We start from the raw sequence: 15,932 nt of genomic DNA, 5'->3' as shown, positions 1-15,932 counted from the left end.
CGTTTTCATGAGTTTCAGAAACCGGGGGGGGGGGGGAGGTTAAAAAATTAAAAAAAAAATCTCGAAGTAATGAAGACAGAGAGAGATAGAGAAGAAGGAAGACGAAGAATAGTGGCGCCAAAGACTTAAGTGAGAAATAACTAACGCTACAAAGACAAAAGTCGAATTTCTATCTCGACAAATCCATAGCCAAAATATTCTTAACATGCCAAAAGGGTGGTCTACTCAAATACGTAGACTCAAGGAACGCCCTGCTGCCAAGGATGCAAGTTCTGTGTCCATCAGATCCCAATCCCACAAGTATTTGGTTGTAAGATTGAAATCCGATCCCCGTATCCGGCCCAAACCAGCAGGTTCCCGGAAATCGTCCGGAAGGTTAGAGAAGGCGCTAATTTAGAATTTCAAGAAGAAAAAAAAAAAAATCATCCGACCTCTTGGAAACTAGAAGATTCCAGAATAGGGATGAAATTAGAGTAATAGCTAAGGTATCCCTAATTAGTAATTCGCCAAAATTAAAAAAAATTAAATAAATAAACTGAATTTTGGATCGGTGATTTCAATTACCGAAACATCACCGATGGCTACCCAGCGCAGACATGCCACCGTCTGGGACGTCGTTAATTTCCCTCATCTAATTAAACTAAGAAAAGACATGAAAATACTTAAGGGGACTAGGGGTCGACGTCCGGGTACGCTACATTTAGTAGCAGTTAATTTAATCGGATAGTCCGAACTGAGTTATATGAACACTGCACAATAAATAAATAAGGTAAGCAACAAAAAAAAAAAATCTCGGAGAGGCAATGAATGCTAAAGGTACAAATGACCGAAACCTGTACTTTTCGATGATCACAGGATATAGCAGTTGGTTTTCTTAATTATCATTTCTGTCATCCTTTAGAAGTAATTCCCACATGATACTACTCTATCTATTGAAAGGCTTAAGATCTGGGGCTGTTATTATGAGGTACATAAATGCAAAGTAAGACAATTTCCCAACTACAATTTACTTTCAAGTAGCAAACTCGGTTGGATGAATGCACTGGTGTGGAAGTCAAAACGCGAGAGATTTTTTTTTTTTTTGTAAACATATTCATATTTTCACTATATAAAATTCACTAGGCCTATCCATTTAAATATAGGGGTCGTCATCTCGTTCATATTATATATCGTATTATTAACATATCATTACATTCATTCATTATCTACTAATTTTCGCACGAAGTAATATTTTATAAACACCCTATTTCGTACATTTTACACGCAGGCCATACACATATCTACATTACGCAGTAATAAATATATATATATATATAACTATCACAATCTATCACGCTCAAACCACCACACGATCACATTCATCGAACCACGTACTCTTTATTTCGAAGCACCCAAATTGTATTTACCTTGCAGGTTTAAAAAAAAAAATCATACATGTATTTACGGAAAGTTAAATTGTCAATGATTAATCTATTTCTGATTTGTTGATAAAACTGAAGCAACAATGGAATTTTCGACAGCCACGGGAAAAAAGAATTTAATACTACATTTTGAACCAAACAGTAACAGCATATGGACTTTACTTCTATTAAGAAAATAGGTATTCTTTATTTCGGCGGATATTTCAATTTCTACTGACCCTAGCAAGCTGAAATTTTCAGTACAGTAAGATCTCATGCTATTTTATACGAAGGTATACTCATCTGACCCGAAATCCATGTCCAATGAAAGTAATTTTTGAATAAATGACTAAAATCCAACAACCTAGATCACTAAGTTATGCGATGTCGTATTGTCAACAAACAATTGAGTACCGAAACCGGACGCTGTGGCGCTGTAGTGGAGGCATAATTTACCGTGTACTGAAATGTATACTTGTACTCATTAATCAGAAATTTAATATTTACTCTGGTTTATTTCTGTTAGGAAAATGGTACTAAATTAACACATATTTATACACTGTCCTAACCAAAAATTCACACACTCACACAAGACTACTAACTACATACACCACTGCTAATACTATACATAAAAACAACTAACTAAACCAAACATGCACCATTTAGTTACATGCATGTTGACAAAATAAATACTCCCTTCTGATATATACCGTCGGCTCTATTTAATTTAGAGGGGGCAAAATGAGAAAGATAACCACTAGGTCCAATTGACCTGACCAATTGTTTACATAATGACTACCAAAAGTTGATGCCCGGGGGGCACCTTAACGAGGTTTATGTAGGGACCCTTCCCCTGAAAGGGGAAAAGGCCCTAAAACGAACAATAACTAACCCATTCCCCCGCTAGAACCGGTTCAATTCAGAAAAGGGGATAGGAGCCCTTTTGAACTAACTTAAGCTGCCATTATGATTATTTACAGTACTATTAAACCTACTACATACATGCAATTACGAAATAAATAATAATAAATCACATTTACTTAATACACGACCAACATGCACTAATCAGGTCGTAATTTCCCTAATCCCTAATTGAATTTGGAATAACAAGAAAAAAAAGTAAAGTCACTCTTTCACTTTTGCTGTTATAGCTGGGCAGCAAACATGGCTTCCTGCAAACCGAAATCCTGAATCAGATATTTTCCCCTGGTTTTGCAGTTCTTTCAACAAAAATATGGGTTTCCTGGCTCCCGATTAATCACATGACGTTTACGATGACATTTAGTCTAAATTTTACCTGTTTTACACTCGAAATCCACGTCTTTACCAGCCAGTATAGCGTAGTTGATTTCCACGGCTGTGCTCGTAGAGTCGTTCTTGATTATTCTCATAACATTGCGCCGAAAAAGCCAGAGGTAGGAGAATTCCTCCAATCAGAACGAAAACTTTAGCCGCGGAAATTACAAAGCGAATGGAAATTTGGTAAATCCAGATATAACCGGATCTGAAAGTGACTATGGACTACTGAGAGGGGGTGAGGGAAAAGGTTAGGTACCTGACTAAATTCTACATTGGTCTGAAATTAAGAAAATTTATATCCAATGACAGAACTATGTTTCGGTATGACGTCAGAATGGTAAACCTGGAAACTTTTCAACTTATATATCAGAAAATGGGATTTACACTTAATCAAAATATAAATAAATATATTATACAGTGGGAAATATGGTTATTAATGAAACCTTTCGATTCATTATATTTAATTCGAAGTAAAGGGAGTAAATAAATTGTGTAGCTAAACCGAAATTGAATAAAAAAAAAATTACTAGGTACAGGGTGCGTAAAAAAAAAATTGCCATTACTTTCAACTGTAATGGTACATTACAAATATACTTGTTTATTGTAACTCATAAAAGTTTAGGAACTATTTGAATGACTTCGGGGTTGAATTGTGTTTTTTAACACAAATAAGAACAACGTTTTATGAATTAATTTCTCTATACGTATACTAATTTCATGTACTGAAACTTATACGCATTGAATATTCTCAGTTACATTAGCAAATGTAATAAATAATGGATATTTACCTTTTTTCTACGAAAGTTACTACATATAGGATGTTTCAAAACAACACCGACAACGTCTAGGAGGTGATTCCTGATACCAAGATAAGGCAAAAAGTATAGATCAACGTGGGTGCAGAAATCGGTCATTTCGGAGTTTTAGGCTGCCAAAAACATAAGAAAAAGAACTTTAAAAGTCCGTAACTCCAATATTATGGGACCTTCCATAGTCGGGTCAAGACTTCACTTAGGAACTAATATATACGCTATCCAAAAATAGATGTTTCAGAATCCGGCAATACTCACACAACAATTTTTGTAGAGGGAGTTTGACTGCGATCACATAATTTGAAGTACTCACCAACTACCTCTATAAAAATTGTTGCGGAACTACCACAGGATTTTACCAGCAAACACGGATATTTGAATAGAGCACATACTAGTTCCTAAATGAAATCTTGATCCGACTACGGTAGGTCGCATAGTTTTGGAGCTATGGATCTTTAGAGTTCATTTTTCTTTTCATGTTTTCGGCAGCCTATAACTCCGAAAGGAAGCATTTGTGCATCCAGGTTGGTCTATACATTTTTTTTGTCTTATCTTGGTGTCAGGAATCATCTCCCAAACGTTGTCGTGTTGTTTTGAAACACCTTGTATATTTATTTGTTTACTGCATATTTTAGTGACATTTTTTTATATGATGGATATTTACCTGTTTACTGCTAACTTTAGTGCATCTTTACCTATTTACTGCATATAATATTACATAGTTGCATGCATATTTGATATTTCTTTTAACTTTATATAAATCTGAAGTTTTAATGTTTAGTTCCCAATGACTCATTGCATTGAAAATAATTTTACTTACCAGGATTTCTTTTACTTACCAGGATTTCCTCCTTCTGTTTGTGTTCCATTGGTTTCTGTAACTGATTTTCCTCCAGTAGATGTTGCGGAATTACCTAGTGCTTCTTTTTCCTTCTTCTCTTTGTTCTTCTCATTTTCTTCATCGTCACCACCATCATCATCATCATCGTCGTCGTCATAACCATCGTGTTTCTCTTTATCTTTTTTATTTTTCTCCGTATTTTTAATTTTCTCTTTGTACGTATTGCAGGATAGCGACTTGGAATCTGGATCTTCTTGATTGTTGGATGACAAATAGGATAAATTGAAGCCTGAATGGACATCCAAGCCACCAAAATTACGATCAACATTACGCATTGAGCCAAATATACTTGAACCAAATGATGGCTTACTGAATACAGGTCGTGTACTGTCAAAATCTTCTTCCTCTTCATCGATTCGATCGCGAGTAGGCAGCATATCTAAATATTTGTTGGATATGGAGTGCTGGGAACGTCCTAGTTTTGCATCCCGAAAGCTTTCATAACTATCATTTTCAAGTATCTCTTTGTCTTTCTTGTTATTTTCATTATTTAACATGGAATGTTTTGGTGAAGAACCCATGTGAAGTGATCTTCCTTTCTTGGTATGTTTATCTCTTGGTTTCGCTCCATTACCTGCAACTAAATATCAATATTACAAGTAGTGTCAAAGACATAATTAGGAATATATATGACTCTATTAGCAGTATTGAATCACTGCTAGGAGTGTGTGAGTCACAGTTAGAAGCATGTAAGTTATTGTTAGGAATATTTGAGTCACTGCTAGAAGTATGTGAGTCACTGTTAGAAATATGTGAGTCACTGTTGAGAGTATGTGACTCAGTGTTAGGGATATGTAAGTCACTTTTAGGAATATGTGAGTTACTGTTAGGAAGATGTGTGTGACTGTTACTGTAGGGATGTGGGTTACTGTTAGAAATGTGTGTGTCAGTATTAGAAGCATGAATCACTGTTAGGAATATGTCTTACTGTTAGGGGTATGTGAGTCATTGTTAGGAATATGTGAATAACTGTTAGAACAAGGATGCAAATAAGTAACAAAATTTTACTAGCCCAAGAAAAAAGCTAGTAGGCCACATCCCACAATAGAAATCATTTACTTACCTTTGGTCATGATATTAAATACTCGCCCGCACCGATGAACTACTCGCCCCGGGCGAGTGGTTATTTGCATTCCTGTGTTAGAAGTATAAGTCACTCTTAGGAATATGTGAAGCACTGTTAGGAGTATATGACTCAAGGAATGTGTATGTCACTATTAGAAGAATGAATCATTGTTAGGAATATGTGACTTATTGTTAGGAGTAGGTTAGTCACTGTCAGGAAAATGTGAATCACTGTTAGAAGTTTATGCCACTCTTAGAAATATGTGAAGCATTGTTAGAAGTATGTGACTCACTGTTAGGGATATGTGAATCACAGTTAGGAGTATGACTCAGTATTAGAAATATATGGGTCACTGTTAGGAATATGTGAGTCACTATTATTAGAAGTATGAATCACTGTTAGGAACGTGTGAGTTAATGTTAGGGATATTAAGCCACTGTTACGAATATGTGAATCAGTGTTAGAAATATGTCATTCTTAGGAATATGTGAAGCACTGTCAGGAATATGTGAGTCACTATTAAAAGTATGACTTACTGTTAGGAATATGTGAGTCACTTCTAGAAGTATGTGAATCACTGTTAGGAATATGTGAAACACTGTTAGAATTATAAGTCACTCTTATGAATATGTGATGCACTGTTAGGAATATGTGACTCACAGTTAGGAATATGTGAATCACAGCTAAGAATAAAAGTCATTGTTAGGAATATGCGAGTCACTGTTAGGAATATGTGCATCACTGTAACGAGAAGACAAACAACAATAGATAAAATGCATTTTTTATTTTTATACATAGCACATAAAGAGATAAACAATATTTGAGAATAAAAACTGTCAGTTACTATCTATATAAATAAAAATGAAAGAGACTATGTTTGTGACTTAATAACTCTTGAACCACCCGACCAATCTCAATCAAATTTTTAACATAGATGAGGTTCGGGCATAGGATGGTTTCTATCATTTCACTTTAATAGTGTAACGTTGGAATGAAGGTATTTAAAAATGATCTAAAATGACCAATATTAGTGTTGAAATCCGTAGTTTTTGGGTTCGCTGAGATGAACAGTAACACTTCCAGTGCGGTTTCAAGCCAAATTCAGCCCCGAAACTTTGGCGAGAGGAGGGGGAAAGATATATCAAAATGATCGAAAATGACCTATATTAGTTTCAACCATAACTGAGAAACCAGATTATTTGTTCAATAAGTTGACTAAACCTTCTAATGTACACATTCATTCCACACGTAATAATTTCAAACTTGATATTTTGCCAGTTATAAAACTAATATACGTCCTACATCCTCTTCAGTGTCAGCACCAAGAGCTTGGAGTACACTTGCTGAGAAATTTGTCTCTATTTCTAACTTTGTAAAATTCAAAAATGCAGTGCAACATTTACTGATGCAGAAGCAGAAGCTTCAAAACGGAACACATGACCAATAAATTAAATTGTTTAGCCTTCTTTCCTTCAACTCCCTATTTTTTTCGGTCTCTTTCCTTATTACTATCTTTTATAATATGTCTTTTGCTTTTATTCGTTATCATTTCTTAATTTGTATTCTGTTACTATGTATATTTTTATTATTCATAAGGTTAGGTGGTAGAGCAACCGTGACTGAACCTCGTCCTCAATAAAGAGTTATTATTATTATTATTATTATTATTATTATTATTATTATTATTATTATTATTATTATTATTAATCCATAGATTTTTGGGTTTACTGAGATGAATAGTGACATTTCCGGTCCGGTTTAAATCCAAATTCAGCCCCACAACTTGAGAGAGGGAGAGAAATATATAAAAATAATCGAACATGACCAATATTGGTGTCGAATCCATAGTTTTTGGAGTCATTGAGTTGAACAGTGATACTTCCGATGCTGTTTAAATTCAAATTCAGCCTCACAATTTGAGGAAGGAAGAGAGAGTTATATAAAAATGATCGAAAATGACCAATATCAGAGAGCGCTTCAGTAGTAGGGTAAAAATGGGCGACTAACGGAACACATTACTATTTTTCTCTTATATTAACCCAGCAAACAAGTAATTGACGTTAATTGAGAATAAACAACACATTTTAGGACAACAGAAGTGATTTTTGTAAATTTTTCTCTAGAACTATGCATGATAGTTTATCCTCAAGATGTCACTTTGTTCAGTCTGATGTGATCTATCGATGAATATAAGGCTTATCTTTGGAAATAATTAAACTTTAAGAGTTAATCATTATTGTGAAAAAATATTTCATTAACCACACTATGTACTGCCATCTTGGCAGTGTCGTAATTAAAAATTTGATGAGAATATACTGGTATTCTTCAGGATGAGCCTCATCTTATTAGATGCATGGTTGTCATACAGCGTACATGGTATACGAAGAAAAAAAGTATACTGATGAGACAAGAGGAAATCATCCTATGAAGGTGTGGAGGGAATGGCAGAGGATAAAAAGTATCTAGAGCAAGTTCGAGATTGAATCACTGTTAAGAATATCTGGATCATTGTTAGGCGCATGTGAGTCACTGTTATGAATATGTGAATTATTGTTAGGAGTATTTGAGTCACTGCTAGGAGTATATGAGTCACAGTTAGGAATATGTGAGTCACTGTTAGGAATATATGAGTCACTCTGAAGAATGTGTGAGTCATTATTAGAAGTATTTGAGACAATGCTAAGATTATGTGAGTCACAGTTAGAAGTATGTGAGTCACTGTTAGGAATATATGAGTTACTGTTAGGAGTGTATGAGTTACTGTGCGAGAGGGCTTCAAGGATTTCCCAATACAAAATAATTTGAATTTCTACTGTTAAATATACACAACTTATGATATCTTAAAGTATTATTTTAAAAGCTGTTTCAAATTAGAACGTCTAAGAAAAATATATTAAGACATGTATCATAACCTATCCTTTAAGGCACGGGTGACCAAACTTGCCAATTCAATGATTTATTCCAGACTATGAAAATCTTTGGCAATCTTCCTACGTGCCATTGTGATTGAAACCATTCCTTCATTTCCTTTAAGTCACTGATAAAAGGAAACTCGGAGTTATATTTCTTCTTTTTCGAAGTGGAGTTATGTCTTTCTTTATCAGAGCAACACAATCATTCCACATTAAACAGACTCATTTAGTCTTTGACATAAAAAAAGGAGAAAAATGTTACTATTCTTGATGGAAAAGGTATGTTTTCATCTTTTTGTTCGAAACCATTTGATTTCAGTTCAAACTAACTTTAAAAAATGACTATTAGTGTGTAAGATTTCCTTCCAGATAATATAAACTTTTTAAAAAGGTGTCGCGATCTACAAAATACGAACTGCTAATCAATTTGTTAATCGCTCTGCTTTAATGAGAGATTAGCATTGCTTTTAAGCAAGTTCTCAAAACAATATTAGCCTTTTTCACGGTATAACACAAGGAAAATGTAATTAATTAAACTGAAGATTTATCTCGATGAATTCCAAATTTTTACATATCATTTGGACATAATGACGAATGAAGAGTTAAACATGTTAGCCAAGTGTATGAAGTCAAACGATTCGTTTTAAACAATTCTTTCTAAAAATTGTGACTACAGGCTTAAGCTGAGAAAGTTTTGCTAGTCAATGTTTTCTAATGATACAAAGTAAGAGTTACAATAACAAAAAACGATTCAAACTTTTAATTTCTCAAATTCTTCACTGCCAGTGTCTCTGAACTGTACTCTCATTATAAGTTGAAAACGATACAAACTCTAATCCCTCCTCTGCCAGAGTCTCTGAATGGCATTCTCATTATAAGTTGAAAACGATTCAAACTCTAATTCCTCCTCTGCCAGAGTCTCTGAATCTCATTCTCATTATAAGTTGGAAACGATTGAAACTCTAATTCCTCCTCTGCTAGAGTCTCTGAAAGGCATTTTCATTATAAGTTGAAAACGATTCAAACTCTAATTCCTCCTCTGCCAGAGTCTCTGAATCTCATTCTCATTATAAGTTGAAAACGATTGAAACTCTAATTCCTCCTCTGCTAGAGTCTCTGAAAGGCATTCTCATTATAAGTTGAAAACGATTCAAACTCTAATTCCTCCTCTGCTAGAGTCTCTGAAAGGCATTCTCATTATAAGTTGAAAACGATTCAAACTCTAATTCCTCCTCTGCCAGAGTCTCTGAATCTCATTCTCATTATAAGTTGAAAACGATTGAAACTCTAATTCCTCCTCTGCTAGAGTCTCTGAAAGGCATTGTCATTATAAGTTGAAAACGATTCAAACTCTAATTCCTCCACTGCCAGTGTCTCTGAATGGTACTCTCATTATAAGTTAAAACTGTTATTCTTTGCTGTGAAGTTAGGAAAGTATTTAGACTTAGTCAAGTCTTATTTTACAAAATGAACAATTAAGAACTTATTGTCAAATGGGGACATTTACTTCAGTTTTTTTTCTCCAAACTTGACTTTATGGGTTTCTAACTTATGGTATAAACTTTGGTGAATTGTGCGATAGAGTTTCTGCAAACAAAAAGGTTTTTGGTAGGAGTCACAACGTAAAGTGAGCTAGCCTTTCCTATAAGAAAAGAACAGATTCATATTCTTCATTCAACTCTAATGTAAAATGAACAATTGTGGAACATTTCATTGCAAAGATTGAGAAACCGTTAAAGGTCAATTTCGTAAAGAAAAAAAAAAAAAAAAACCTGGAGGTAGAAATGGCTTTTTCTGAAAGTAATTTCAATTGTACACCATTTAGAAAGAAGAAAAGAAGAAAAAGAAGAGGTATATGCTGTTCTAAACTTATTTAACACATTTATTGTTATTATTCTTATTATTTCTTTCGTTGCGAAATATATTTATTTAAATTATTGGAGGAAATCACCCCATTTTTTTTATAGGAAGATATGCTAACTTAAGTGTATTAAATGAATTTGTTTACATTATATAAAGATAATCACTATTCATGGCTTTGGATTGGATATTGCAGCCAAAGAAATACTGACCAAAGCTTCAACACACACTGTATTTTAAACTATAATGTGTTACAGTTTCGGATATCTACCATATCCTTCATCAGACACTATATAAGTACTATAGAACATAAGTGAAGATACAGACATATGTATAGGAATCCTTATAAAAAAATGTAAACTCTGTTGGGTGAGGCCTTCATCTACAGGGTATGGTGTCGGGACTGCCATATGTAAGGGAGACTGGGAAGAGACTGAAAGAAAGGATAAAACAAAATAAAGGATGATGTGAGGAGGAAGAATACCAATGTGGTATACAAACATGTTCAGGAAATTAATCATGAAATTAACTGACATAATACAGAAGTATTGGAGATAGAGAAGAGAATGACATTAAGTGGAAAGAAACAGACTGGATAAAGAAGGTAGGAAGAGATAAGCTGATGAACTGGACAGAGGGTTTACCTATTAATGAATTATGGCAGAGAATTTTGATTAGCATAGATAGGAAGATGGAATTGAAAAAGTTCCGTATAAGGACCGAAAATAGCAGCATGTGATTGGCAGAAAAGTGAACACGGGGACGTACAGGATTTGCTGAAAGCTTGAGCCAAGATAAATTAGACTTTTTTCAAAATATGACTATATACAGGGTGTCCTATAAGTCCGTTTACATAGTCCATTTCGGTAACTTTTGAAGATACGAAAAAATGATAGGAGATCAATGTTATTGGAAAGTATGTGTTTTCAATTTAAAATGTTGAAAATTTCCGAATTAGACCAACCGTTTGGGCTCTACACTGGTATAGCGCCCAATAGTAAAGGATAATGCAACGTTGCCATATCTTTGTTGGACAACAATGAAGGAAAAAGTGTGTAGTTTGAAGTATCCTGGACCAAGGAGAATCGAAAGGGCGACCACAATGAAGAGAAGGATCACACGTGATGTCAATCCAAGGCAGTGGCGTCACCATCAGAAGGGAGGGGGCAGGTACAAAAAATAAAGTGAATAGAAATTATTTATGGCAAACTGGTATTAATGGCGACGTTATATCAACGAGACGAGACGAGAGCAATTGAATAAAATTAGAAAGGGCTTAATTCAATTCACTTTCTTTTACGTACCTGTCCCCTTCTAATGGTGACGCCACTGCCTTGGATTAACGTTGCGTGTGATTCTTCTTTATATCTTTCACTGTGGTCGTCCCTTCTAGTCTTTTTTTCCAGGATACTTCGAATTACACACTCTTTCTTTCATTGTTGTAAAACAAAGATATGGCAACGTTGCATTTTTCTTTACCATTGGGTGCTATACATTGCTCTCTTATAATTTTTCCGTATCTTCAATAGTTACCGAGATGGACTATGTAAACGTACTTATGGGACACCCTATATATATATATATATATATATATATATATATATATATATATATATATATATATATATATATATATTGTTATAGGATATAAGGAGATGTCATATTATACTTTAGGATATTTATGGAATATTATCAGATATTATGGTTTTAGATTTCAATTTTAGTAAAGTTACAATATTTTGTGTCATTTAAATTAAGTTTATTCACATCATCATTTTGCTCATTAAATCATGTAACACAAATAATAGGAATAACATTATGTCATGAAAACTCATTTAGTTTGCTGACGCTTTAATATTCCATTACGAAAAAGCAACCTAGTTGCATTATGCTAACAAGAGAATTTATACAATGAAGTTATTACGTTTGTCAGACAATTACAATTGGATCAGCGTCTTTATTTTTCAAAATTGAGAACAGAATGTCTATGATATTGTAAGAATTGTGTATCTTTTTGTTTTTAAAAAAAATTCTTAGATTGACAAAATTTAAATCATCCGAGAGATTGTGTCTGGAGATTCTAAGGATTTTTGGTCAGCAGAATGTCCTGTCCCAATTGAGTTTCTCAAGAATTTCACGTGCTAACTGGAGTCTGTTGTTGTCATGAATATCTCCGATATCTGCAACCTCATTTCTTGGTTATATAAAACCGTTTCCTTGGAAAGAGAGATCAGTTAATAAGAAGCTAGTTAATAAGAAGTTATTAAGAGGCGAGTTAATAAGAAGTTATTAGGAGATCAGTCAACACGAAGTTTATAAGAAGCCGAGAGTTAATCGTAATAGTAATCCGACATGCTGCTTCCCGATACGCACTTATATCCTAAGTAACGAATCGAGATAAGTTATTTTAATCTGAGTTTCGGAAAGATCGTATACGGAGTTTGTTCACGCGTATTCTCGAGTGATAAGCTCATCTTTCCATGGACGCTTTATAGAATTTGGAGCTGAACTGCAGATGGGATCACCTGACAACATAGAACCAGTAGTCATCCAGGTATGATATTCTTAAGGCCAGATTTCCCTAATTTCATTCCTCATGACCTTTCAGATATTTCATCAAGTCAATCTAAGAACACTAAATCCATTGACTAATAAACTGCTATAAATTGAACTATATGCCTTTCTCTGAGTTAAATAACACTTCCATTGATCACAACTAATTGTTCTTGAATTTCATGTTACACATTTTGCCTAACTTTTAGGGGCATGTTGAGAGAGAAATTACAGATATTTCTCTTAGATTAGTTTGGTCTCCTCATTCTTGCTACTATCCCCGTATTCATTTCGTATAAGAGTAGACCAGGCTAACAATATATATATATATATATATATATATATATATATATATATATATATATATATATACGTGTGTATGTGTGTGTTTGTATCTTCATTTATGTTCCATAGTATCTATTTAGGGTCTGATGAAGGATATGGTAGATATCCGAAACTGTAACACATTATAGTTTCAAATACAATGTGTGTTGAAGCTTAGTTAGTATTTCTTTTGTTACGCAAAGATGTGAACATAATTCATACAAAAAAAAAAAAAAAAAATTAAAAGATAGAACTTTATTCTAAAACTAAGAACTATTTATATATTTTCTTTTCTACACCTTTTAAACAATAAGTAAGATATCGCATGAAAGGAAAAAAGAAAAACAGTAAAAGCTCTAATTTTAGAAAATGTTTGAAGAAAAATTTCTCAAATACGAATCAAAATATATATACCTGAAGAAATAAGAAAACTTTCACAAATTCAAAGCAAAATTGTATATATTAAATTATTGTGCACGGGTGACTGTTTATATTTGCTCAGTAAAATGAAAGGAAAAATTTATTTATGTTCTGTCTTTCTAAAATCTCCAACACTATGTATCAAATTTTTTCGGAACACTTCTGGTAGGTTAAGGAAAATACAACGGATTGTAAAGACATCTACAGATAAAATCATTCTCTGCGTGAAACACTTGAAACGTGCTCAATGATTGTACTACTTGTACTTTTCAAGGAAATTTTACACGTATGACTAGAAATTCTTTTAAATGAAGTTTAATTTACTCTCTTATATATAATTTACTCTCTCATTCCTCAACATACCACAAGAAGATTTCTGAAAAAAATTTGGTATGGTATATTTCTCAATATCCTAGAAGAAGACTTCGGAAAGAATTTTGGTATGGCACATTCCTTAATATGCTAGAATAAGATTTCTGAAAGAAATTCAGTATGGCATATTCCTTAACATGATAGAAGATTTCTGAAATAATTTTGGTATGTCACATTCCCTAATATGCCAAATTTCTCAAAAAAATTTAGTATGGCATATTCCTCAACATGCCAGATTTCTCAAAGAAATTCGGTATGGAACATTCCTGAACATGCCCGAAGATTTTTCAAAGAAATTCGGTATGACACATTGCTTAACATGCTTGAAGAAGATTTCTGAAATAATTTCGGTATGGCGCATTCCTCAACATGCCAGAAAATTTCTGAATGAATCTTGGTATGACGCAATCCTTAACATACCAGAAGAAGATTTCTGAAATAATTTCGGTATGGCACATTCCTTAACATGCCAGAAAAAGATTTATGAAATAATTTCTAGAAGAATTAAGTTCTTTGTGAGCTGTAGAAGAAGCACGTTATTACTTATGACCGTGAAACTGACATTTAAGTATAACTTCTTCAACCTCTTCATAAGGACGCTAGCAAGATGACAGTTCATAGTATAGTTAATAAGATAGAGCCACAAAGCTATCAATAAGTTTTAAGCTTTTATTTATATTAGGGCCATTGTGGCTCAGTGGTAGAATGCTTACCTCTGGTACGTGGGTTCCCTGGTTCGATTCCGGACCATGTAAGCTTTTGCTGGACAACATCGTGTCCGGGAGTTTTCTCGTAGTGCTCCCCTTTCCTCCTACTTTTTCATTCCACCAATTCTTCCATCATTATTCACTTCCTTTAATCATTGTCTCTCTTAGTCTAAAAAATGCATAATCGTGATACGTTTAATTGAAAGATTTCAGTTTAAATTTCTATTGAGATAGGATATTATCCAAAAATGAGATCACATCTAACTGAACAAAATGGCGTGTTTAATGATGTCATTGTCATGTGCAGTTTTCTTAATGCATGCATGCAATAAAACTTGTTTTTATAGCGTTTAAAAGTATACCGTTCGTTGCCAATCTACTACAATTGGTAGTTTTTACCTGTTAGAATAGGTTACATATTTATTTATGCACTATATATGAGGGGGTACCGTTGTCTAGTGATTAGAGCGTTGGTGGTTCCATGAGGAAAATGAGCGTCCCCCAAAAATTCCCCATTGTATTTAAGTGTGCCTTTCTTCGATCTATAATCTCATAGGTACTTGGAATTGAAATAAATACTTAAAATTCGGTACGCTTGTACGTTTTCGTTAGTGTTACCAAAGTAAGTCACTAAAAATAAATATTTCCAACTTTAGAGTGCTTTCATGGGGAACTGAAAAATCTTCCCCATGTTATTTATATAGGATACCTTTACAACCTAAAATTATTGGGCACTTCCTGTAGAACTACAATGATTAAATTTGACATCATTGTAGCTTTTCGGGACTAACCAACAGAAAAATTGCCAAAAGTGAATATTTTTAATTTTTAGGGGTTCTAAAGGAAGATGAAGAAATTTCTCATGTTATTTAAATGGATCTTTTTTGGACATAAATCTCATACTAAAGGTACTTGGAATAAAAGCTTGATAAAATAAAAAATATAATAAAAATAAAAATTTCCAACTTAGATTGGTTTTATTGCAACTGAAAAATTTGTTATTTATGTGGGACATCTTCTAAGCCCAAAAATGTTTAGGCACTTTCGCAGGATTAGAATGATAAAATTTGGTATGATTATGGCCTTCCGGAACCAACTCACAAGAAAATTGCCAAAAGTGAATATTTTTTAGTTTTTAAGGGGTCTAAAGGGGAGTGAAAAAATTCCCATGTTATTTAAATGGGCATTTTCTTGGGCTACAAAATCTTGTTTTAATTGAAATAGGAAAACAAACTTGAAATTCGATAGAATTGTGAGTTTATGAGGCCCGAGGCTAAGCACACATGAGGGTCTGGGGGTGGAGCCC

General features: G+C 33.6%; 1 protein-coding gene across 1 annotated transcript in view; it reads right to left on the bottom strand.

Moving 5' to 3' along the window:
- Positions 1 to 15,932, bottom strand: part of LOC145692571 (inter-alpha-trypsin inhibitor heavy chain H4-like) — a 123,469-nt gene that overhangs the window by 21,288 nt on the left and 86,249 nt on the right. Inside the window, exon 11 of the mRNA XM_081767881.1 lies at positions 4,351 to 4,992. Within this exon, the coding sequence (XP_081624007.1) occupies positions 4,351 to 4,992 (642 nt within the window). The remainder of the gene's footprint in view (positions 1 to 4,350; positions 4,993 to 15,932) is intronic.

This window comes from Thermobia domestica, chromosome 8 (genome assembly GCF_964235325.1).
Source record: "Thermobia domestica chromosome 8, izTheDome1.hap1.1, whole genome shotgun sequence".
Classification (NCBI taxonomy): Eukaryota; Metazoa; Arthropoda; class Insecta; order Zygentoma; family Lepismatidae; genus Thermobia; species Thermobia domestica.
This window is presented reverse-complemented; position numbering and strand designations above follow the sequence as displayed.